General features: G+C 44.0%; 1 protein-coding gene across 1 annotated transcript in view; it reads right to left on the bottom strand.

The window, feature by feature from the left end:
• The window catches only part of GABBR2 (gamma-aminobutyric acid type B receptor subunit 2), a 1074198-nt gene extending 1047362 nt beyond the window's left edge, over window positions 1-26836 (bottom strand). Inside the window, exon 1 of the mRNA XM_069730579.1 lies at window positions 26164-26836. Coding sequence (XP_069586680.1) covers window positions 26164-26550 — 387 coding nt within the window. The 5' untranslated portion in view covers window positions 26551-26836. The remainder of the gene's footprint in view (window positions 1-26163) is intronic.
• Window positions 26837-27683: the final 847 nt, after the last annotated feature.

Raw genomic sequence — 27683 nt, forward strand, 5'->3', positions numbered from 1 at the left:
GTAAATTAAAGAGGTTGTTCCGTCTTCTGGTAAATCCTTTACAGCGCGCACACTGCACAATGTCAGGATTCTCCGGTATTGATGGCGAGAGTGTGCGGTCACATGATATGTCCGCCTCTGCCTGGTGCATAATATATCAACACTGCTTTATTAAGTCAAGTATCAGGACAGATATAGAACAGAAAGTCTTAATATTTGGTGTGACTTCTTGCATTCAAATATTTGACTTTCAGCAATTTATTTGCATAATGTGCAAAAGTGCTAAGTACAGCAGTATTTTTTATAGAGAATATAAATGGATATCAGTATATGTATAAAGAAGGGAGTCAAAGAAGTGTCAGATAATGACATCTACTAGAATATGTTGATTTCTCCAAATCACGTTGTTATCATTTAAACACCATTATTAGAGTAAGTTTGCCAAAATGCTTTTTTAGCTATCAGTAGTCTATAATGCTGCTTCTAATAATAATAATAAATAATTATAGAGGTGTATGCTTTGAGATTTGTGCTACAGTGCGTTGCAAGGTAAAAAATGCGCAAATTAAGTTTTGATATTACACTTTTTTAATAGTTTACAAATTTTGTTAATAGGATAAACAGAGGGCGAAATAAGTATTGAACACGTCACTGATTTTCTAAGTAAATTTATTTCTAAAGGTGCTACTGACATGAAATTCTCACCAGATGTCGGTAACAACCAATCCAATCCACACAGGCAAAGAAATCAAACCATAGATGTACATTAATTAACCTATGTGCAATAATGAAAAATGACACAGGGAAAAAATATTGAACAGATGAAGAAAGAGATGTGGAAAAAGACAGCTGAAATTTTTACAGTAATTAAAAAGCAATCCTGCCACTTAGTGAAAAAAAACTCATGGCCTATAATGAGGTGTCTCATTACCAATGTGCTACACAAGAAACATCTGATGGTGGGTAAAACCAGTGAGCTGTCTCAAGACCTTCACAACCTTATTGTTGCAAAACATATAGATGGCATTGGCTACATAAGAATCTCTAAACTACTGATGGTTCCAGTGAGCACTATTGGGGCCATAATCTGGAAGAAGAACATCATTTTGTTATAAACTGGCCATGACAAGGTACTTCCCACAAGATTTCAGACAGTGCAGGTTCAAGTGCGTTTAAAGTTTGCTCATCAACATTTAGACAAGCCTGTTAAATACTGAGCGATTGTAGTCTGGTGAGATGAGGTAAGAATTGAACTCTTTGGATGCCATAACACACATCATATTTGGAGGCAAAAAGGCACTGCTTATCACCTCAAAAAAACATACCAACAGTGAAGTTTGGAGGTGGAGACATTATCTTGTTGGGCTGGTTTTTAGCATACTGCACTTGCAAACTCAATTTAATTGAAGAAAGCATGAATGGACAAATGTACCAAGACATTCTTGTTAAAAAAATCTGCTGCCATCTACCAAGAATATGAATATGAATATGAAATGAGGATGGAAATTGCAGCAAAATAATGATCACAAGACCAGGACCCATTGAAGCACAGAGGAGCGTGAAACGGCCATCATCCTCTTTTGAGTTGCATTCTCAGCCTGCTGCCATGTTTTAACCTTTACAAATAAAAGAGGATTTAAAGGGACGGTGAGTGCCAGTTTTCCTTTTTTTTCTTTTTTCTCACATTCCACAATGATTCCAAATACACAGACAATGAAACTCTCAACTGGTTTCAGAGAAAGAAAATAAAGCTGCTAGAATGGCCCAGCCAATCACAGGACCTGAATCCAATAGAATATTTATGGAAGGAACTAAAGCACAGAGATTAGAGGCCAAAATAACACCTGAGCAATGTATGCGACTAGTCTCTCAATACAGGAGGAGTTTTGAAGCTGTCATCAGGCTTTTGTATGAAGTAGTAAATACCGTATATACTCGAGTATAAGCCGAGATTTTTAGCCCACTTTTTTGGGTTGAATGTCCCCGTCTCGGCTTATACTCAAGTCATACCCGGGGGTCGGCAGGAGAGAGGGAGCGGTGACTGTCTAGTTGTACTCACCTACTCCTGGCGCGGTCCCTGCACGTCCCTGCTTCTTCCAGCGCTGCAGTTTCTTCCTGTACTGAGCGGTCACATGGTACCGCTCATTACAGTAATGAATATGCGGCTCCACCTCCCATAGAGGTGGAGCCGCATATTCATTACTGTAATGAGCGGTAACGGTGACCGTTCACTACAGGAAGAAAATGCGGCGCCGGGGAACAGACCTGCAGCGACAGCGCCAGGAGAAGGTAAGTATGACGGGGGCAGTGCGCGATACTCACCTGCCCCTCGTGCCACCGGCGGCGCCGCTGTGTCTTCCACATCCTCTGCAGTGACGCTCAGGTCAGAGGGTGCGGTGACGTGATTAGTGCGCACCGCCCTCTTCCTGAATGTCAGTGCAGAGGACAGGGAAGACACAGCGGCAGTCAGCGGTGGAACGGGAAAGGTATGTAATTTTTTTATTTTTTTAATCGAAGCAACAGCTTTTGGGCCAAATATCTGTATGGAGCATGTTATGTGGCCATGTGCAGCATTATATGGGGGCAAATGTCTGTATGGGGCATCTTATCCGGCCATGTGCAGCATTATATGGGGGCAAATCTCTGTATGGGGCATCTTATCCGGCCATGTGCAGCATTATATGGGGGCAAATGTCTGTATGGGGCATTTTATCTTGCCATGTGCAGCATTATATGAGGGTAAATGTCTGTATGGGGCATCTTATCCGGCCATGTGCAGCATTATATGGGGCAAATATCTATATGGGGCCTCTTATCTGGCCATGTGCAGCATTATATGGGGGCAAATGTCTGTATGGGGCATCTTATCCGGCCATGTGCAGCATTGTATGGGGCATCTTATCCGGCCATGTGCAGCATTATATGGGGGCAAATCTCTGTATGGGGCATCTTATCCGGCCATGTGCAGCATTATATGGGGGCAAATGTCTGTATGGGGCATCTTATCCGGCCATGTGCAGCATTTTATGGGGGCAAATGTCTGTATGGGGCATCTTATCTGGCCATGTGCAGCATTATATGGGGCAAATATCTGTATGGGGCATCTTATCCGGCCATGTGCAGCATTATATGGGGGCAAATGTCTGTATGGAGTATCTTATGTGGCCATGTGCAGCACTATATGGGGCAGTTATCTGTATGGAGCATCTTATGGGGTCATGTGCAGCATTATATGGGGGCAAGTATCTGTATGGAGCATCTTATGGGGTTATAATCAACATTTGTGCAGCCTTATATGGGACATATTTTAATATGGAGCATCTTATGGAGCTCATCATAAACTTTATGGAGCATTATATGGGGCTCCTGATTCAATATGGATATTCAAAAATACCTAACCTACTGATGTCTGAATTAATTTTACTTTTATTGGTATCTATTTTTATTTTTGACATTTACCAGTAGCGGCTGCATTTCCCACCCTAGGCTTATACTCGAGTCATTAAGTTTTCCCAGTTTTTTTGTGGCAAAATTAGGGGGGTCGGCTTATACTCGGTCGGCTTATACTCGAGTATATATGGTACATTGATATAAGCGTGTTCAATACTTTTTCCCTGGGTCATTTCTCATTAATACACGTAAATTAATTTATGGACATCTATGGATTGATTTCTTTGCCTGTGGGTTATTACCGACATCTGGTGAGAATTTCATGACAATAGCACCTTCAGAAATATATTTACTTAGAAAATTGGTGACGTGTTCAATACTTATTTCCCTGCTGTATATTCTAGTGTAAGGGTACCGTCACACTATAACATTTCGATCGCTACGACGGTACGATTCGTGACGTTCCAGCGATATCGTTACGATATCGCTGTGTCTGACACGCAGCAGCGATCAGGGATCCTGCTGAGAATCTTACGTCGTAGCAGATCGTTTAGAACTTTCTTTCATCGCTGGATCTCCCGCTGTCATCGCTAGATCGGTGTGTGTGACACCGATCTAGCGATCTAGCGATGCGATCCAGCGATGCGTTCGCTTGTAACCAGGGTAAACATCGGGTAACTAAGCGCAGGACCGATGTTTACCCTGGTTACAAGCGTTAAACTAAAAAAAAACAAACAGCACATACTTACATCTGGTGTCCGTCAGGTCCCTTGCCGTCTCTGCTTCCCGCACTGTGACTGCCGGCCGTAAAGTGAAAGCAGAGCACAGCGGCTGTGCTTTCACTTTCACTTTACGGCCGGCAGTCACAATGCGGGAAGCAGACTGCAAGGGACGTGACGGACACCAGAATGTAAGTATGTGCTGTTTGTTTTTTTTTAGTTTAACGCTTGTAACCAGGGTAAACATCGGGTAACTAAGCGCGGTCCTGCGCTTAGTTACCCGATGTTTACCCTGGTTACCCAGGGACCTCGGCATCGTTGGTCGCTGGAGAGCTGTCTGTGTGACTGCTCCCCAGCGACCACACTACGATTTACCTACGATCACGGCCAGGTCATATCGCTGGTCGTGATCGTAGGTAAATCGTATAGTGTGACGGTACCCTAAAGGTACCTTCACACATAACGATATTGTTAACGATATCGTTGCTATTTGTGACGTAGCAACGATATCGTTAATGAAATCGTTATGTGTGACAGCGACTAACGATCAGGCCCCTGCTGGGAGATCGTTGGTCGCTGAAGAAAGTCCAGAACTTTATTTCGTCGCTGGACTCCCTGGAGACATCGCTGGATCGGCGTGTGTGACACCGATCCAGCGATGTCTTCACTGGTAACCAGGGTAAACATCGGGTAACTAAGCGCAGGGCCGCGCTTAGTAACCCGATGTTTACCCTGGTTACCATGCTAAAAGTAAAAAAAAACAAACACTAGATACTTACCTACAGCCGTCCGTCCTCCAGTGCTGTGCTCTGCTCTCCTCCTGTACTGTCTGTGAGCCGGAAAGCAGAGCGGTGACGTCACCGCTCTGCTTTCCGGCTCCCAGACAGTACAGGAGGAGAGCAGAGAAGCAGAGCGCCGCGCTGGAGGACAGACGGCTGTAGGTAAGTATCTAGTGTTTGGTTTTTTTTACTTTTAGGATGGTAACCAGGGTAAACATCGGGTTACTAAGCGCGGCCCTGCGCTTAGTTACCCGATGTTTACCCTGGTTACCGGCATCGTTGGTCGCTGGAGAGCGGTCTGTGTGACAGCTCTCCAGCGACCAAACAGCGACGCTGCAGCGATTCGGATCGTTGTCGGTATCGCTGCAGCGTCGCTAAATGTGAAGGGGCCTTAAGAGAGCAGAGAACCCTGATCTTAACATCACCAAGTGTATCTGGGATTAGACAGACAAAAAGATTTCTGCAAGCCTAAACACACAGTTGATCTAAGGTGAGATCTTCAAGATCTTAAGAACAACTTCCCTGCTGAGTTCCTTCAAAAACAATGGGCAAGTGAAGAATTTAAAGGGCGCTCACTCCAGAAATTGATTTGATTTAGATTTTTGTTTTGTTCATTTACTCTGCGTTTTGTCGGTTGATAAAAATAAACTATTAACACTTCTATTTTTGGAAGAATTCTTACTTTTGCAGCATTTTTTCACATGTGCCTAAAACTTTTGCACAGTACTTCATATTGTAAATGCATTTTCTTTTCACACGCTCTACTGAGATATGAACAATACTTTTCATGAGACGACTTTAAAGGAATCAGTTTTTGCTATGTAGTCTGTGGGCAGCAGTTTAGGTAGGGCCTGAGACACTGATTTCAGCAATGTGTCACTTAGTAGGCTGTGTGCTGTTGTTTCACTACAATCATTTTTTTATCAGCAGGAGATTACCACTGCCCGACAACAGTAGTTGCCCATGTACCTCTTGATCCAACCATGCCCCCATCACTTATTAGAAGCTTACGGTCAACATAAAATGTACCCAGAAAGCTGCTAATCACTGGTGTGGACGAGGTTAGCTTTCTGAGGACTGCTACATCTACAGAGAGGTTGTGCCACAACTGCTGTACCCAGTAACTAAGTGACACATTGCTGGAATCAGGGTCTCTTCACCTACATTATACTTCTCTCAGATGGGGTAGCAAAAACCTGGTGGCAGATTCTCTCTAAAGGGGTTGTCCAGGATTACAAAGCATGCTACTTCTTAAAAAAAAAAGTGTCACAGCCGTTTCTTGAATGTGTGTGATACTGCAGGTAAGGGCCATAATAGTTAGTGCAGGGGGTGCGGTATAATTACACATACCACCTTTTTCTGACAGGAAGCAGCATTCAGACCCAGGATACATACAGACACAACACATTTACGCTGCCCTGTTGGTTTCTGCTGAGCGCACTGCAGAATGTACTCAGTGTGAAATTAATAGGGTTTAGTGTGCAAAATCTGATATGTTCAAATGCTATAATGGAGGATAAAGGAATTTAAATGGTGTCAAATGTCTAGTAAGTCAATCTGCAGTACAATCCGCCATCGTAAAAAGCCTGGTGATGGGCTGCGGGCAGATACGGATGTGACTGATTTAGTATTGAAGTCTAGATGCTGAATTCTATGTATTTAGTGCTAATTCATTCACACTTTCCTGCTTTCTAAGGCTGCCGTCACACTAGAAGTATTTGGTCAGTATTTTACCTCAGTATTTGTAAGCCAAAACCAGGAGTGGAACAAATAGAGGGAAAGTATTATAGAAACATATGCACCACCTCTGCATTTATCACCCACTCCTGGTTTTGGCTACAAATACTGAGGTAAAATACTGACCAAATACTGAGCGTGGATGGCAGCCTAACAGTGCCATTAAAATTGGTATTAGCAAACGATAGTAATAGCAGCACAGCACCCAGTGTTATTCAACATCAGTCTTTACACAGTATAGTGGCAACAATGCGTGGGAAGGTTTTTACAGGTTAGCGTGATGGAAATCTGCGCGCTGAGTCAGCCTGCCAATGAGAAGAACTACACAGCCCCAGCAGACGGAAGTGCGAAAGGCATTGGCGTTATACTACCAGCTTATACTTCTCCATAAGCTTTTATCAATGCTGGACTGTAGTAGAAAAGTGTAAGTAAAAGCACTAGCGAATGAGATGGAAGGAAGTTACATTTAGTATTCCCATCCCAATATGTAGTAGGTATTATAATATGAGAAAATACCTCCAATTAGAAATGTAGTATAGTTCTTCTGATTTGCTATGTTGCTTACCGCATGTGCAGGGCTTTGCAGTAGCTTAGGTATCCATGATTACGACCACTCATATAGTGACAGTTAGCTGTTAGGCTATGTGCACACGTTCAGGATTTTTCGTGTCTTTTTTCACGTTTTTTCGCAATAAAAACGCATAAAAAACGCATACATATGCATCCTATCATTTAGAATGATAGAAAAAAAACGCATCATGGTAAAAAAAAGCAGCATGTTCATTAATTTTGCAGGTTTTTTGCATTTTTCCCCGCTATTTAATGCTTTGGGAAAAAAAACGCATGCAGATTTCTGGCAGAAATGTCCGGTTTTTGTCAGGAAATTTCTGCAAGAAATCCTGAACGTGTGCACATACCCTTAGTGGCCGTGAGCTAAGCTACTGTAATGCCCTGCACATGGGGTAAGCAACATAGCAAATCAGAAGAACTATGCTACACTTCTAAACGGAGGTATTTGCTAATATTATTATTACACCCACTACCTATTGGAATATGATATTGAAGATGGCAATATCCCTTTAATTTGCCCTACCGGCAACTCAATACTTCCACTAACTACTAGAACTTTCCATGGCAGTGAATCTTGTATCTTGTTGTTGGCTCTTTATCAAAAGAAACGTACAATTCTCAATATAAGTGACCCCAACATACAGGACATATAGGACCCCCCAGTGATGGAGTGATTGAGGTTGTGCTAATCTTAAAGCTGTACTACCCTCAATATGCAGTTATCTGTACAGCTTTACAAGAACTCAGACAGGAAATATATACATTTCAGGCTACAGCCATCATTGTGCTATAACATTCCCTTTATATACTCAAATTTAGGCATGTGTTAATAATTAATAATGTTACAGTATCCCAGCATTTATTATTAGCCAAATATTGAACAAAACTTAAATACTAATGGAAGGTTATTGATCAACCAACAGAATATAATACAACAAAGGTCATCTGAAAAACCTACATTTCTTCATTCAATTACAATTACAGCTTTAGCTGTACAAAATGATAAATTCACATGAACAAAGACTCTTATACTGGAGATCTATGTTTCTTTGTTAAATGCAAGATTTTTTGTGTGTGGAAACAATGATACTTCAAAAACGCGAGACAACGATGTAAATGTTCTTCCGATCCCATAAAGCAGCACTGTCACCATCCGCTCTAAGGATATTGCCATACAACACTAGGAAAGCTGTATATAGTACCTGGATGGGCAGTGCTACAATAATGAAGAAATGAAGAATGCATGATAAGATAATTACCATAAAACAAAATGAAGAAATGTATGGCACATACCCAGAAGGTAGTTCAGAAGATCATTTTCACTTAACCATTACTAATAGTAACTTAAAAACCAGAACATCCATGCTTGGTCGGGTACTGCTGGGCTTGTAGAGGTTCTTTAGATAGTCTTCATTTTTTTTTGCTCAGGATGAAAAATCCAAATCGGCAGCAAACTAATTTTCCTAACATATTGATTATATTAAGGAGTCGTCCTTGAGGGTATAATGAGATTGGTTCTTGAAATAAGTTGTTGCGCTATTGTTTGCTTTCTGGAAATTAAAAAGATCTCAAGACTTAAAAGGTCTTTGTCAATTCTTCCACAAGAAATCAAGAGACTGGAAATGTAATACATATGTTTCACTATATTACCTACAGCATGGAGGAGAAAATAAAATATTTCCATTGATCTGTAGCAGGTATGAAAGTAGCAGGCATTCACGGACCCTAATGCCTAAGGGTGTCTAAAGACCCTTGTGCCATATAAAAAGCAGCAACAATCTAGGTAGCACAATGTAGGTGACAAAAATATTATCTATTTATCTATCATCTATCTATCTATCTATCTATCTATCTATCATCTATCTATCTATCTATCATATCTCATCTATCTATTATCTATCCCATATCTATCTATTATCTATCTATCTCATATCTATCCCTATCTATCTATCTATCTATCTATCTATCTATCTATCTATCTATCTATCTATCTATCTATCTATCCCATGTCTATCTATCGATATATCTCATATCTATCTGTGTATCTATCTATCTATCTATCTATCTATCTATCTATCTATCTATCTATCTATCTATCCAATAGCTATCTATCTATCTATATATCATCTATCTATCTATCTATCTATCTATCTATCTATCTATCTATCTATCATCTCTCTATCTATTATCTATCTATCTAGCTAGCTATCTATATCTATCTCATTCCTTCTATCTATCCATCCCATATCTATCTATCTATCTATCTATCTATCTATCTATCTATCTATCTATCTATCTATCTATCTATCTATCCGATCTCTATCTATCTATCTATCTATCTATCTATCTATCTATCTATCCCATATCTAACGTATTTTCTGGTGAATAAGACGACTGGGCGTATAAGACGACCCCCAACTTTTCCATATAAAATATGGAGTTTGGGATATACTCGCCGTATAAGACGCAGGTCATCTTATACGCCCAGTCATCTTATACGGCGTGTGCGTTGCGGATGGTTCCCAGGGTCTGGAGGAGAGGAGACTCATCAGGCCCTGGGATCCATATTCATGTAAAAAAAAGAATAAAAATAAAAAATATGGGATATACTTACTCTCTGACGGCCCGCGGCTCTCAGTGGTGCAAGCAGTGGCCTCCGTTCCTAAGGATGCATTGAGCAAAGGACCTTCAATGAGGTCGCAGTCACGTGACCGGTCGCGTGACCGTGACACCATCGAAGGTCCTTCGCTCAATGCATCCTTAGGAACGGAGGCTGCCGCTTGCACCGCTGAGAGCCGTGGGCCGTCAGAGGGTAAGTACAGTACAGACCAAAAGTTTGGACACACCTTCTCATTTAAAGATATTTCTGTATTTTCTGTATTTTCATGACTATGAAAATTGTACATTCACACTAAAGGCATCAAGACTATGAATTAACACATGTGGAATTATATACTTAACAAAAAAGTGTGAAACAACTGAAAATATGTCTTATATTCTAGGTTCTTCAAAGTAGCCATCTTTTGCTTTGATGACTGCTTTGCACCCTCTTGGCATTCTCTTCAGCGGAGCCAGAAGTCAGGACGCTGCAAGGTGCCGAGCGGCGCACCGGAGGAACCGCTGCAGAGAGGAGGCCCAGCTTGTACCAGGTTAGCTTGTACCAGGTTAGCGAGGGGGGAAGAGCCATGTCCGACTCAGGGGGAGGATTGGCGGCAGATGCAGCCGCACGCCCCAAAGCACCCCCAGGCCCTGCAGCAGACGCACCTGCAGATCCAGTGATGCCCCCAGGCCCCGCGGTGGATGCAGCCGCAGGCCCCGTACCGCTACCAGGCCCCGCAGAGCATGGCCGGACACCGCTACAGCTACGGCGCCCATCATGCCCCTCTTAATGCCATATATACCTGGAGCAGCATGGCTCCCACAGTATTGCGGAGAGTCACATACGTTAAATGACTTTAAAGAAAGGCTCTGTAGCCTGTTTGAAGTTTATCCTTTGACAGAGCATCAGAAAATTAATATCTTAACTGGCCAACTGATTGGTGCGACCCTGAGAGAGGTAAAATTCTGGCCAGATGTGGACAAAAGGACTGTGCAGCAGATCTTTGCTACGCTCAATATTACCTTTGACACCAGCACCGCTGCAGAAATAAAAAGGAAGTTCTTCGGGTGTAAGCAAAATGCACAGGACAGCATATGAGACTATGCCCTTAATTGCAGGAGGTGCTCCAGGCTGTTAATCAAGTGGAACCTAACAGTGTACAGGATGGAGATAAACTCTTAAAAGAGCAGTTCATTGAAGGACTCCTGTCTAGCACCCACAGGGCTCAGCTACGCATCCTGGCCTTGCAAAACCCTGACCTGGACTTTGTGCAATTTAAGAACAGAGCCATTCGCGTGTTGCACGAACATCCACCCAGCCGTACAGTGCCTCTTAAGTGCCCAGCCCTCACGTACCACCAGGAGGTGGCATCATATCCTCAGGTTCCCATTGAAGCTGATGCACAGGTCCTAGTTGAGGATACTTCTACAGGACTACATGGTAGAAGAGGATCCCGCCGACCAGAGGGAGAGACGACGACCGCTATCACCAGGATGGACGACCCATCTGTCGCCACTGCAACCAGGCAGGACACATTGCAAGGTACTGTCATTTAAACGTGCGACCCCTGGGGCAGAGGGCCAACCCCCAGGAGTAGGATGACCAGTGTTATGGACCTGGTGGTTAGGAGCACCCGAAATGACCTGATGGTTAAACCGATACAGGACAAGCTCTGGGAAGTGGGAACTCTGCTGACCGCAATCCCTAATCCTATCACACAACTAGAAATAGCCGTGGAGCGTACCTGACATGGCCTAGACGCCTCGACACAGCCTAAGAACTAGCTAGCCCTTGAGATGGAAAATAAAGCCTACCTTGCCTCAGAGAAATTTCCCCAAAGGAAAAGGCAGCCCCCCACAAATATTAACTGTGAGTTAAGATGAAAGTCACAAACACAGAAATGAAACAGGTTTTAGCAAAGGGAGGCCAGACTAACTAAACAGACAGAGGATAGGAAAGGTATCTTTGCGGTCAGCACAAAAACTACAAAAGACCACGCAGAGTGTGCAAAAAGACCCCCGCACCGACTCACGGTGCGTAGGTGCCACTCTGCATCCCAGAGCTTCCAGCTAGCAAAGCAAAATCATGAAAGCAAGCTGGACAAGAGAACAATGAACAGAAAATAACAATCGGGGACTTAGCTTCTTGCAGGAAGAGACAGGTCACCAGAAAGATCCAAGAGCGAACTGAACCAGTACAGGAACATTGACAGCTGGCATGGAGTAACGATCTGAGTGGAGTTAAATAGAGAAGCCAGCCTAAGAATAACCTAGGTCACCTGTGGAAGGAACCTCAGAACCAGCAACTCCACTCACAGCCACCAGAGGGAGCCCATGGACAGAACTCGCCGAAGTACCATTCATGACCACAGGAGGGAGTTCGATAACAGAATTCACAACAGACCAGGCCCACACAACTCGTGAGCCAAGTACGTCGGAGGACGACCAGTTCTCCCCATTGTGATCGATGGCATCCCGATGAACGCTTTGTTGGACACCAGTTCACAGGTTACAACCATGCCTTACATCCTTTATAAGCATTATTGGGCCAATACAGACATTACCTGTGGTCCAGATAGTGAATTAGCGATGGTAGCCAGTAATGGTCAGCCTTTGACGCAGGTGGGATACAAGGATGTCACCATTAAAGTGGGGCAGGTAGAATTAAAAGCCCAAGGGATGGTGATTGTTGATATTGATCGACGTGAATGTAACCTTATGATGACCATTGGTACTAATGTTATTGAAAATTCTTTGGCCGAGGTTATTGTCTTGTTACAACAGGTGGCAGAAACTGCTGGTTCCAGTGAGCAGAGAGTCCTGCAGAAGGAAATCAGAGCCCTGGTACAAAGACAGCAGGTAGAACTACGAGGAATTGGCAGAGTCACAGTGAGTGATCCAATCCCCTTTGCAATACCCCCCGGGAGTGAAATGTTGATATGGTGTCGGGCAGCAATAGGTATCCGAGGTAAAGACTACCAGGCACTGGTAGAACCTGTCTATTCGGACAGTAGGCCTACAATCCTGACAGCCAAAGAGGTGGTTGAAGTCCGCAAGGGGAGGGTACCAGTACGTGTTCTCAACTGTGGGGAGGAGGTTCACCTAACCAGATATGCCACAATTGCCAAACTGTTTACTGTTGATAACAATGTGATACAGGTGACAGAACCCTTGGGCCCGTCCAACCAGGCGGAGAAAAATGGCTCTGCAGGTCAAATGGAAGATTGGTGTCAGAAACCACACGTGGGCACTGATTGTACTCCATCACACCAGAAACAATGGACTTACCGGGTGGTCCAAGAGTATGAACGGGTCTTCAGTAAACACTAACTAGATTTTGGGCAGGTAAAAGGGGTACAACATCACATCCCCACGGGAAGTCATCCACACATTAAGGAGAGATGCTGGCCTGTATCTCCAGCTCATTACCAGTGTGCCAAAAGTATGTTGCGAGAGATGAAGGAGGCTGGGGTAATCAGAGATAGTTGAAGCCCCTGGGCAGCTTCATTAGTCGTCATCAGGAAGAAAGACGGCAACATGAGAATGTGTGTAGATTATAGGCAGATAAACCACATTACACAAAAGGATGCATATCCATTGCCTAAAATAGAAGAGTCATTGGCTGCGTTAAAAATCTGCTAATTACTTTTCTACCATGGATCTCACCAGTGGGTACTGGCAGGTTTCCGTAGCAGAGGCGGGCAAGGAGAAGACGGCCTTCACAACACCGATGGGTCTCTCCAAATTCAATTACATGCCATTTGGACTGTGCAACACCCCAGGGACATTTCAGAGAATGATGGAGTGCTGTCTCGGGCACAAGAACTTCAAAACTGTCTTGTTGTACCTGGACGAAGTCATTGTCTTCTCCAAGACGTTTGAAGATCATCTGAAGCACCTGGCCGAGGTGTTTGAAGCCCTGTCCAACTTTGGCTTGAAGGTAAAACCGTCTAAATGTCACCTGTTGAAATCCAAAGTACAGTACCTGGGCCATGTGGTAAGCTCTGAAGGAGTGGTCCCAGACCCTGACAAGATCACCGTGATCAAGAACTGGCCAAAACCCAGTAACCTCCATGAAGTCCGACAGTTCCTAGGGTTGGTAGGCTATCGTAGAAAATGTATTAAAGACTTCACCAAGATAGCTACACCACTGCAAGACCTGTTAGTGGGCCAATCTAAGAAAACCAAGGGTAAGAATACCCCGTTTGACTGGAACGACAGGCTGGAAGGATCCTTCACCAGGTTGAAGTTGGTTCTCATGGAAGATGAGGTACTGGCCTACCCAGAATACGATCAACCGTTTGTGCTGTACATGGATGTCAGCAATGTGGGACTGGGAACAGTACTGTCCCAGGTACAGAAAGGCAAAGACAGGGTAATTGAGTACGCCAGTAGGAAAGAACCCTGAAAATTATAATTCCTTTAAGCTGGAGTTCCTCACCATCGTCTGGGCAGTGACAGAAAGGTTCAAGCACTACCTGGCCTCAGCAAGATTTACAGTCTATACTGATAACAATCCACTGACTCACCTAGAGACGGCAAAGCTAGGTGCCTTGAGGCAGCGATGGATGGTCCGGTTGTCTAATTATGACTTCACTATCAAATAGCGTGCAGGGCACAAAAATGCAAACGCCGACGCTTTATCCAGAATGCCCAACCTACCAGATGTAGGAGAGGATTCAGAGGAACTTGAAGAAGTAGAGCTGCCAGCTTTCCATCACCCTGGAGCGACTCAGTACTCACATTATGTGAGAAACAGGCACAAAAACAAGCAAGAAGCCATGCTGATCCCGTTGCCCCACCATGGATGGGTCGAAACTCAGGACATTGACCCCGCGGTCCATCTGGTGAAAGAGCTGCTGTCGCAGGCAGATTCACACCCTGGTCCAAATGACCCGCAAGGAGATGCAACAACTGTGGAAGGAGAAAGGCAAACTATTCATCTACGATGGTAAGCTGTGCCAGAGAAACATCGATCCACGCACTATAGTGGTCCCAAGACAAGTGGTCCCAAGACAAGGTCTCAAGACAAGATGCGACAATGGTTCTGGAAGCATACCACAATGGAGCAGGACACTTTGGAAGGAAGAAGTTGGAGATCCTGTTACGTGGAAGATTTTACTGGATTAGCATGAGAAATGCCATCGAAAAGTGCCTAGAGTGTGGCCCATGTAACTTGCGCAGAAAGGACCTTGACAGCCAGAGGGCTCCCCTACAGCCCATAGTCACCAAACGGCCATTTGAACTGGTGGCCTTACACCATGTGAAGCTAACTCCAAGCCGGTCAGGCTATGTCTACGCTTTGACTATTGTGGACCATTACTCCAGATTCCTGGTAGTAGTACTTGTCAAGGACCAGACAGCAAAGACAGCAGCCAGAGCCTTCCAACAGCACTTCTGTAGACCAAATGGATATCCTGAAAAAGTACTCACTGATCAAGGACCAGCCTTTGAAGCAGAGATATTTCAAGAATTCTGCAACCTGTATGGATGCAAAAAGATCAGAACAACTCCGTATCACCCGCAAACCAACGGAATGTGTGAAAATATGAACCAAGTAGTGAATAACCTACTGAAGACATTGCCTTTACATGAAAGGAACTTATGGCCAGAGATGTTACCAGACTTGCTAGACTTGTACAACCACATTCCAGTGAACTCCACCAACTGTACTCCAGCATACCTGATGAGAGGAAGATCTAGTAAACTACCAGTTGATCAAGACATGGGAGTCCTAACCCCAGAAAATATCTCACCGGATACAGAATGAGATACTGAGAGACAAGAAAAATACCGTCAAGTACAAGAATGCGTAGAGAGAAGTCTATCACAAGCGAGACAAAAGCAAGAAAGAGACTATAACCAACGTGCCCCTGCAATTCCCTTATCACCAGGTGAACAAGTGCTCAAACGTAAAAGGAGATTGCACAAACTTGACAACCAGTGGGAAGCAGAACCGTATACTATCCTACCTTCAAACTTCGACAACACGAAAGTCTGCCTTATCAGTAAAGATGGAGGAGAAACTTCGACTGCAGTATCCAGAGACCATCTCAAAGTATGCCCTGATAAACTGAGGAACAGAGAAACAGACCCAGGAAGATCTCCACCCATGGAAGAAGAAAAGAAAATTCACACTGTTCTTGGAGATTTTCCCCAGTCTTGGACTCAAATACATCAGGCCATAGTGATACCTGTCTTAACTTTTCCCCAGCTGGAAATACAAGAAGAAGAGTCTCAGCACCAGCAGGTTCAAGCAGCCAATGTCACCCCATCAGTGGGACCAGAAAATCCACCCTCTGCTATTGGTGAAACTGTCAGACCTATGATGAACCTGAGAACTCGCAGACAATTACCTAGTATACTTACACAATGCAGGTTTACACATAGTACATGCACTAGTGGGTACACTACAACAGACATGGTAGACCAGGAAGTACGTAGGTCTACTTGTAACACCAAGGGTCAAATCCCAGCCCGTTATAGGGACTGTCAATAATCGATGTTACCTGTTGAAAATGTTTGCATGTATACTGTTACAGGTTAAAAATGGATATTGCGGTAATGGACAGTGATTACCCAAAAACTTTTATTATAAATAGTTTGGCACCCTGAAGGTGTACCCAGGTTCTGCCCATTTGCCGGCGTGGGTAGAGCCTTCTTTGCTTCAGCAGACCGAAGATAAAACCGTCTGGCGTGGCGAACACCTGGTCAGGATATGCCTTGAAGCCCGCCCAATCCTACGTTGGGGTTTATGACGGGTCCCTCGCTTCGGTACTGTTATACTTATGAACATGGACACCCTGGTATAAAACCAGGTATACTTTTATAAATTGTTTGCAACATTCAAGAACCATGCCTCCCGTAAGGGATGAAAAGTTTAACCTGTTTTGAGGTGTTTTTAATGTATTTACAAAAATATCTTTGTTAACCTGTTGTTTATGTTTCCTTTCCCCAGTCCAGGAGTACAGGATTTAACGGCGGGGGGGAATGTGGCACCCCAGGAGTTCGGGTACCTCAGTGGTGCTTCCTTCCTCTCGGGGAGGGTAGTGCTATGTCTGGAGACAAGTGAGATTCCCTTTGGCAGGTTATCACACACACAACACCTTCCAAATCCAGGCCAGGAGGGGGAGCTCAAAACCCTGTTTTAGGGCAGCTTCCCTGGATAAAGATCCTGGTTTGGAGGAGGAGCCAGTTCAGTTAGCACAGACAGTCTGTGTGTGAGGACAGACAGGGATGGAGCACAGTGGAGATACAGGACTTCAGGAGGTGACTAGGAAGGCCTCCAGGGAGTCAAAGCACTGTATCCGGTAATCGGGAGCCCGAGGCTTTTGTGGACTATAAGACACAGCAGAACCGGAGGGCATTGAATTCCATAGACTTTGCCCATATTCACCTGTGGCACAGTAGCACCTTTGAGCCCGGAGTCACAGTAAAAGGACCCCAGTTGGCACGGCTCAAGCTGCCTGCCATACAGGTACCTGTCCCTGGACAGAAGAACGATCAAGGATTCATTATTCATTTCCCATGTGGTGCTACTGCTACCCTACACTCCAATGCGCGTTTCACACGTTGCTTCATCAGGGAGTCACTCCCTGACGAAGCAACGTGTGAAATGCGCGTTGGAGTGTAGGGTAGCAGTAAATGAATCCTGGTTAGTATAGGGATGTTTTCATCCTGTTTCAGTCATTCTCCTATTAGGAATTATTATATGTGATTTATTTATGTGCACTTTATAATATACCTTGGGGCTATATATACCCTATTACTTATGCACGTTATATTATACTACATGGATTTGGATACATACTTATAAGCACTTTATCTACTTATTATTATTTATGAAATTGAGAATATGAAATACGTGTTTCCCTATTTATGGTAGTTGGATTTGTATAGCACCGTATGCTATTTTGGCAATTTATTCATATTACGAGTGGTGCTCTGCTCCCTTTGTTTTTAGACTTGTTGTATATGTTTAATCATGTTTTTGTGTTAAATTGTATTGGTGTCTTTAATAAAATAATTTATATTTTGAATATAATTGCTTTTGGGATTATTTTTATTTATATATATATTTCTTTCAAGTGGTTCTTTTTTGGTATACTATTTTGTTGTCTGCTTGAACTTTATTTGATTATGTGATAGGTTCTTTTGTGCTCCTATTTTTTTTGGTTTAAAATTTGGTCAGGATTTTGGCCGGCGTCACACTTGCGAGTTTTACGGATGTAAGAGCGCAGAAACTACGTCCGTAAAACTCGCAAAACATACGGCACAATTATTCTCTATGCCCCTGCTCCTATCTGCCGTATTAAACTGATCAGTATTATACGGCTTTCTACGGCCGTAGAAAATCGCAGCATGCTGCGTTTGTCACCGTATTGCGCAAATAAAACGTCAATGAAAGTCTATGGAAGCCCTAAAAATACGGATCACACAAGGACCAGCAGTGTGACTTGCGAGAAATACGCAGCGGTGTTAGCGAGAAAAGCCGGCAATTCATTGCGGTGTACAGTAAAATCACACTGTCAGCTTCCAGTAGAATAGGTAGAATAAATGTGTACACATAGAATAGGTATATATATATATATATATATATATATATATGTCAGTGAGACACATATATATATATATATATATATTAATATTTCATCCAGTGCTATACAGCTTTAAAGTCGGTAATAAGGAAGGAGAAAGCAAAAGCCGGGAATTGAATTACCGGCTTTCTGCTATATCGCGCTGGATGAAATATTAATATAGATACATATATGTGTCTACTGACATATATATATATATATATATATATATATATATATATATATATAGACAGTATATGTTTTTTTTTTTTAACACATGGATCCCTTGTATAGCCGTATGTCGGTTTTGCAAGCCTGCGATAAAAACACGCAGTACGGATGACATACGGATTACATACGGAGGATGCCATGCGCAAAAAACGCTGAAACACCCTGCCTACGGAGGAGCTACAGACCACTATTTTCGGGACTTTTCAGCGTATTACGGCCGTAATACACGGACCGTATTTTCATACGCTGTGTGTGACGCCGGCCTTTACCTGCATAAAATCCTGACCAAATCCTGATGCAATCCTGAACATGGACACATACCCTTAGGGAAAAAAGAGCTGTTTTATTTAGCCCATGATGGCGGCGTTTCGCTCCAAAGAAAGTGAACCTTTCTCAAGCTTATTCTTTTTTTTCACAGATCAACATCTTCACAAGAATCACAGATGAAGTTGACTTAGCTAATCTGTGTAAGTGTTGTGGGATTATTTATTTATTACTGTAAATTTTTCTGTAAAAGAGATTTGTTATTTTTTCATTATCATTTGCCGATATGATCTAATGTGAGAATTTTGCCTCTCATATTTCACTCTCAAAAGGGAGAACACACATCCGTATTCCAATAGGATGGTTAAACACACCTAATATGAGGGTTGGCATCCATGCCGGGACACTACTGGTCCCTGAGAGATCTCCTTACCAAGGGATCTGCTTAGGTCACTGAGGTAATTCACATATGGACGTTCCCCTGTTTAATTAAATGCTCTACCCTCTATATGAGGCGCTCAATAAGTACGCCCGAGCAGTACCGCAAGCTCCGCACTCTGCTTTAGCCCAAAGAAATGTTTCTAACTTGATTATAAGCAAAGGGCAAATATATACCATTTCCAAGATGGCGGCCACGATACTGCGAGCGCACACGGGAGGGCACTCTGACCGCAAAACCCTCTGATTGGCTAATAGATACTGATGCATACAGACAAGTGCAGTAAGCATGTCAGGACGCCGAGAACGGCGAGGAAAATGATTTTTAGAAATTATCCTACAGCAGTTTGCAACTGGGTGAGCCCCGTATCTAAAGATACAACACATGATGTAATTGGAACAATTAAGTATGAATAACACAGCTATATGATGAATTCTTGTGTAATAATTTTTATATACTGCACTGTCACTTTAAAGATCATGTTTAACGGATATCACTGAAATGAAATGTCTGTACAATGTATTACTATAGATTTTTTCACTTGATATGTTAATCATGTCTAATTGCAACATCTCTTTAAATATTTGTATGTGCACCCTCAACATTACTAAGGCTTATTGTAACCGAAACATTGACACGCGCAAGGGCTAGAAATGTCCCGTTTGTATTTTGGAAAATACTGGAGTGCTGCCTCTTTTATCCAAATCTATATCCCATTGCATGGAGGGGATGCCTTGCCTGGGAAGCCCTGCACCCGAAGTATTGCTATATGTATGCTGTTCCAACTTCTTGCTCTATCTATGGATGTATGTACAGTATGTATTTATCTATTTATTTATCTATCTATATATCTATCAATTATCTATCTATCCAATGTCTATCTATCATCTATGATATCATCTATCTATCTATCGATCTATCTATCCCATATCTATCTATCTATCTATCTATCTATCTATCTATCTATCTACCTATATATCCGATATCTATCTATCTATCTATCTATCTATCTATCTATCTATCTTTCTATCTATTATCCAGAAAAATGAAGGCAGCACTCCAATAGAAAAAATAAATGTGGTTTATTGACCCATGTGCGATGTTTCAGTCCAGGATGTGGACCTTTCTCTATCTATCTATCTATCTATCTATCTATCTATCTATCTATCTATCTATTATCTATTTATCTATCTATCTATCTATCTATCTATCTATCAATTATCTATTTATCTATTTATCTATCTATATATCTATCAATTATCTATCTATCCAATATCTATCATCTATTATAGCATCTATCTATCTATAGATCTAGCTATGCCATATCTATCTATCTATCTTTCTATCTCGTGGGCAGGGTCCTCTCTCCTCCTGTACTTGTGTGTGCCTTGTTTTACTCATGTTTATTGTACTTGTCTTTATTTGCCCCATTCACATGTAAAGCGCCATGGAGTAAATGGCGCTATGAAAATGAATAATAATAATAATAATAATAATAATATCTACAGTATCTATCCCATATCTATCTATTATCTATCTATCTATTATCTATCTATCTATCCAGTATCTATATATCCATCTATTATATCATCTATCTATCTATCCTATATCTATCTATCCCATATCTATCTATCTATCTATCTATCTATCTATCTATCTATCTATCTATCTATCTATCTATCTTTCTATTATCTATTAATTATCTATCCAATGTCTATCTATCCATCTATTATGTCATCTATCTATCTATCTATCTATTATCTATCTATCTATCTATCTATCCCATATATATCTCATATCTATCTATCTATCTATCTATCTATCTATCTATCTATCTATCTAGCTATCTATTATCTATATATCCCATATCTATCTATCAATTCTGTATATATCTATGTATCCCATATCTATCTATCTATCTATTATCTATCTATCTATCTACCAATTATCTATTTATCTATCTTTATATCTATCAATTATCTATACATCCAATATCTATCAATCCATCTATTATATCATCTATCTATAGATCTATCTATCTATCTATCTATCTCTATTATCTATATATCTATATCTAATTATTTATCTATCCCATGTAGTGAAAAAGAGCTTATTTAATCAGCCCAGAAAGCGACGTTTTGGTCCCAACAGGAACCTATCTATCGATCTATCTATTGATCTATCTATCTATCTATCTATCTTTCTATCTATATATCCGATATCTATCTATCTATCTATCTATCTATATCTCTATCTATTATCTATCTAGCTATTATCTATCTACCTATCCCATATCTATCTATCTATCCCATATCTATCTATCAATTATCTATTTATTTATTTATCTATCTCTATATCAATCATCTATGTATCCCATATCTATCTATCTATCTATCCCATATCTATCTATCAATTATCTATTTATTTATTTATTTATCTATCTCTATATCAATCATCTATGTATCCCATATCTATCTATCTATCTATCTCTCTCTCTCTCTCTATCTATCTCTCTATCTATATATCTAATATCTATCTACCCAATATCTATCTTTCTATCTATCTGCTGAATATCTATCTGTCTAATCTATCTACTTATCTATTCTCCCCTTTGAATTAAGAAATCATCTTCTAGAGATATATTATTTCTTAAAGATGGCCCATGTGCATGGAACATTGAGGCACAGGAAGTCTTGCCTGGATAAGGACTACTGTGGTCTTCTCAAAGAGGTAGTTTTTGGAGAGGTTTTGACTTTATAAATATATTTATATCTATTGTATATATATAGACTTATTACTAAAATGATGATTCTTCCATAAATAATTTCAACAGACCCCCAATTCTTTCACATAAAAGGGAGCTCTGAACCTAACTTTCAGTGTCAAAATCTTGGCTTAAATTAATGAGACTTACAATAAGGTGAAGCATTCTGATTGTTCTTGGCACATGGCTTTGTTATGCACAAAACATCACCAGTCTTTACTCACTTGGCACTAAAAAGCCGCCAGGTCAGTACACAGCAGGTCAGAATATAGATTTCCATTACATTTTTTGAGGCATTATATGCACATTAATCGCTGGTGAAATGATTCATTTTGGATATGAGTGAACCTTAAGGTGCTCTTCTCAATTAATTATCTGAGAGGCAAATTAGCTCTGAATCGTGCAATTGGTGAGTTACTTCAATATCTAATATATAATTGCCTAGAATACTACTTCCTGCAATTTGTGCCAACTTCCGTGGCTTTGTCCGGAGCTAATGTCCGGAGCTAATGTCCGGAGCTAATGTCCGGAGATAAGTGACGTCAACAGTGTCCAGTGTCTGATTGGTTGCCGCCTGCTGCGAGCGACCAATCAGAAACGTGCCGTACTGTGACACACTCCGCCCGCCATTTTGGTGTGATTTTTGAATTTTTACCTCACAGCAAGTTTCTACTGCGTGGAGGCGGGCCCAGTGACGTTGCTCTTCAAGCTCCTGCCGAATTTCGTCAAAAAAATGATAATACCATTTACCAAAACTATATATATTTAGTTGTGAAGTGGTTCAGTGACATTTTCACACCAATTTTGAACTTTTGTTTGGTGTTTTCTCCATATACTGCCTATTATTTTTGTTCTTTCTTACTATTATTTATTAATTGTATTATTCTTACATTTGAATAAATAAAGTATATATGGATTCTAGACTCCCGATTCTTTAGAATCGGGCTGCCATCTAGTTCTATATAAATAAAATAATATTTTGCAACACTTTTGTCTACTGTTTCTTTATGAGTAGCATTTCCTAAGAACTGGCAATAAATATTGAAGAATAAGGAATATAAAACAACTGAGCAGGACATATCCCCTATATTCACCATTCATTAAATTATGTGAATGTGAACATTCCACTGATTCTAAAAAAAAAAAAGCACAAAATAAACAAAAAATAATCATTGGAGTCACTGTGGTGTAGGTGTATTCCAGCAGAGTGTGCCTTGGAAAGGGTATCAGGCTCCTTGACAAGAAATGACTGCCATCTTCAGGCACTTGCTTAATCAACAGGGTCATCTGAAAACATTCAATAGAATCATGACAAGAATCTATTAAAGGAAGGAGAAGCCAATACCATCCTTCAAAGAAGAAGAAACTCATTGAATTGTGTTACTACAGAACAACAGGTAAAATGAGAAGCACAAGACAATGGTCATTTCAGAGCCCAAGCCTCCTGTACGGCCATCTCCATCACATCATCTACTGTATTATTTATCTATCTATCTATCTATCTATCTATCTATCTATCTATCTATCTATCTATCTTCTATTAATCTTTCTGATCTTCTACAAATGACATCACAAACATATATTATTGTCCTACGCTACATGACAATATTTTTCTTATACCAGTGAGACAGGTATCACATGCTCTGGTCCACAGAACCTTGGAGGAGATCCCTATTTCATGCAATGTTTCAGACAAGCGTCATATATTGAGATAAAATGACCAAGATGTCTTAGTATGGCTCATCAGACTGGAGCCATGCTGATTAGCATTCACCTAGAAGGAATCTTTCCCTTATTATGGTCAATCCATATCATAATCATGCCATGGTTAGAGGATGCCCATATAGAAGGATACATGCTGAGCTCCCGTGTAATGACATTGTAATGCATCTGTTGCTCATTCAGCTGAAGTTAATGTATACCAAGGAATGGAGAGAACACATGAAGCAATTATCAAATGATGGTTGATACTTTGGAGATGTGCCCTGGACAGGAGTCATAGGTACAAAGGTCTTAGCATCCGGCAGCAGGCAGGGAAGGTGAGCATGCACTTAGGCACCATGGTGAGGTGACAGCAGGCAGGGAAGATGAGTATGCCCCTAGGCTCCATGATGGGGCTGGCAGCAGGAAGGGAAGGTGAGCATGCACCTAGGCTTCATGATGGGGTGGCAGCAGGCAGGGAAGGTGATCATGCACCTAGGCACCATGATGGGGTGGCAGGAGGCAGGGAAGGTGAGCATGCATCTAGGAACCATGATGGTTGTGGCAGCAGGCAGGGAAAGTGAACATGCACCTAGGCACCATGATGGGGCTGGCAGCAGGAAGGGAAGGTGAGCATGCACCTAGGCTCCATGATGGGGCTGGCAGCAGGAAGGGAAGGTGAGCATGCACCTAGGCTCCATGATGGGGCTGGCAGCAGGCAGGGAAGGTGAGCATGCACCTAGGCTTCATGATGGGGTGGCAGCAGGCAGGGAAGGTGATCATGCACCTAGGCACCATGATGGGGTGGCAGGAGGCAGGGAAGGTGAGCATGCATCTAGGAACCATGATGGTTGTGGCAGCAGGCAGGGAAAGTGAACATGCACCTAGGCACCATGATGGGGCTGGCAGGAGGCAGGGAAGGTGAGCATGCACCTAGGCACCATGATGGGGCTGGTAGCAGGCAGGAAAGGTGAGCATGCATCTAGGCACCATGATGGGGTGGCAGCAGACAGGGAAGGTGAGCATGCACCTAGGATCCTTGATGGGGTGGCAGCAGGCAGGGAAGGAGATCGTGCACCTAGGCACCATGATGGGGTTGGCAGCAGGCAGGGAAGGTGAGCATGCACCTAGGCACCATGATAGGGTGGCAGCAGGATGGGAAGGTGAGCATGCACCTAGGCACCATGATGGGGCTGGCAGCAGGCAGGGAATGTGAGCATGCTCCTAGGCAACATAATGGGCTGGCAGCAGGCAGAGAAGGTGAGCATGCACCTAGGCACCATGATGGGGTGGAAGCAGGCAGGGAAGATGAGCATGCACCTAGGCACCATGATGGGGTGGCAGCAGGAAGGGAAGGTGAGCATGCACCTAGGCTCCATGATGGGGTGGCAGCAGGCAGGGAAGGTGAGCATGCACCTAGGCTCCATGATGGGGTGGCAGCAGGCAGGGAAGGTGAGCATGCACCTAGGCACCATGATGGGGTGGCAGCAGGCAGGGAAGGTGAGCATGCACCTAGGCTCCATGATGGGGTGGCAGCAGGCAGGGAAGGTGAGCATGCACCTAGGCACCATGATGGGGCTGGCAGCAGGCAGGGAAAGTGAACATACACCTAGGCACCATGATGGGGTGGCAGAAGGCAGGGAAGGTGAGCATGCACCTAGGCACCATGATGGGGCTGGCAGCAGGCAGGGAAAGTGAACATACACCTAGGCACCATGATGGGGCTGGCAGCAGGCAGGGAAAGTGAACATACACCTAGGCACCATGATAGGGTGGCAGCAGGATGGGAAGGTGAGCATGCACCTAGGCACCATGATGGGGCTGGCAGCAGGCAGGGAATGTGAGCATGCTCCTAGGCAACATAATGGGCTGGCAGCAGGCAGAGAAGGTGAGCATGCACCTAGGCACCATGATGGGGTGGAAGCAGGCAGGGAAGATGAGCATGCACCTAGGCACCATGATGGGCTGGCAGCAGGAAGGGAAGGTGAGCATGCACCTAGGCTCCATGATGGGGTGGAAGCAGGCAGGGAAGGTGAGCATGCACCTAGGCTCCATGATGGGGTGGCAGCAGGCAGGGAAGGTGAGCATGCACCTAGGCACCATGATGGGGTGGCAGCAGGCAGGGAAGGTGAGCATGCATCTAGGCACCATGATGGGGTGGCAGCAGGCAGGGAAAGTGAACATACACCTAGGCACCATAATGGGGCTGGCAGCACAGCACTGTCTGCCTTTCTGCATCCTCTCCATCATTTCTCCGACTCCCACTCAGGATTGGAGCCTGGTTGCTATGTTCTGCTGAAGTCACGCACTGCACAATGACAGCTCCCCCACTGCAGCCATCCCTTCCCCAGACCCTCACTGTACCAGCCCGGGCACGGTGCCCACCAGTAGCCCAGCACCAGTGGGTGATCCTTACCGCGGTGTCGTAAAGCTTCAGGTCCAGGACGTAGGGATGCAGCAGGGATTCATTGCGGATCTGGTCGATGGCCAGGAGCACAGCTGGCAGGATGCCTCGGCCGATATTTCCCTTTGCCACCGTCTCGCTCAGGGGCATCAAGCCCATGATAGACAGCGAGGTGCCGTTGGCCGGCTGCTCTATGGTGGTCCCGCTGGATCCACGGACCAGCCCAGGTCCCAGTCCCAGTCCCAGCACCAGCAGCAGGCATTGCGGAGGCAGCACTGGCATCTGAAGCGCAGGTTTCGTGCAGCCTCCAGCAGTGATGGGGTCAGCGGCGGCTCCTGCAGCTCCAGCACCACGGACAGCGCCAGCTGATCGCCGCTGCCTCCTCGGGGACTGAGCCATTCCGGTGTGTGACTGCGGGGGAGACGGAGCAGGTCCGCCCTCTCACTCAGGAGGGCTCCCCGCCAGAGAGGGGCTCAGAGCGCAGACCCCCCTACGGGAGAGCTCTCAGGACATGACAGGTGCACGGACCGGGGAAGCACGACATGGCAGCGATCCCTTCCCTCTCTTCCGATTGCTTCCCTGCGAGGATCAGGGTGTCCCCCTCCCTCCACACACCCCTGACAATCCTACTGGCAATGGCGCCTCCTTCTCCACGGCTCCCGACTGTAGCACCGCCACCGCCAGTGCAGGAGCCACACACGGAGCAGACACTGCGACACTGGATGGGGAGGAGGAAGGAGTGTCGGGAGGGTGCCCGGGCATCAGGAGGAATGCCGGGGTGTCAGGAGGATGCCCGGGCGTCAAGAGAGATGCCCGGGCATCAGGAGGATGCCTGGGTATCAGGAGGATGCCTGGGTATCAGGAGGAATGCCCGGGTGTCAGGAGGATGCCCGGGTGTCAGGAGGAATTCCTGGGTATCAGGAAGAATGCCCGGGTGTCAGGAGGAATTCCTGGGTATCAGGAGGAATGCCGGGTTGTCAGGAGGATGCCCGGGAGTCAGGAGGAATTCCTGGGTATCAGGAGGAATGCCCGGGTGTCAGGAGGATGCCCGGGAGTCAGGAGGAATTCCTGGGTATCAGGAAGAATGCCCGGGTGTCAGGAGGAATTCCTGGGTATCAGGAGGAATGCCGGGGTGTCAGGAGGAATGCCCGGGTGTCAGGAGGAATGCCCGGGCATCAGGAGGAATGCCGGGGTGTCAGGAGGATGCCCGGGTGTCAGGAGGAACTCCTGGGTATCAGGAGGAATGCCCGGGTGTCAGGAGGAATTCCTGGGTATCAGGAGGAATGCCCGGGTGTCAGGAGGAAAGCCCGGGCATCAGGAGGAATGCCGGGCTGTCAGGAGGATGCCCGGGTGTCAGGAGGATGCCTGGGTATCAGGAGGAATGCCCGGGTGTCAGGAGGATGCCCGGGTGTCAGGAGGAATGCCTGGGTATCAGGAGGAATGCCCAGGTGTCAGGAGGAATGCCCGGGTGTCAGGAGGAATGCCAGGGTGTCAGGAGGATGCCTCGGTGTCAGGAAGATTGCCCGATTGTC

The sequence above is a fragment of the Ranitomeya imitator genome, chromosome 6, assembly GCF_032444005.1.
Source record: "Ranitomeya imitator isolate aRanImi1 chromosome 6, aRanImi1.pri, whole genome shotgun sequence".
Taxonomy (NCBI): domain Eukaryota; kingdom Metazoa; phylum Chordata; class Amphibia; order Anura; family Dendrobatidae; genus Ranitomeya; species Ranitomeya imitator.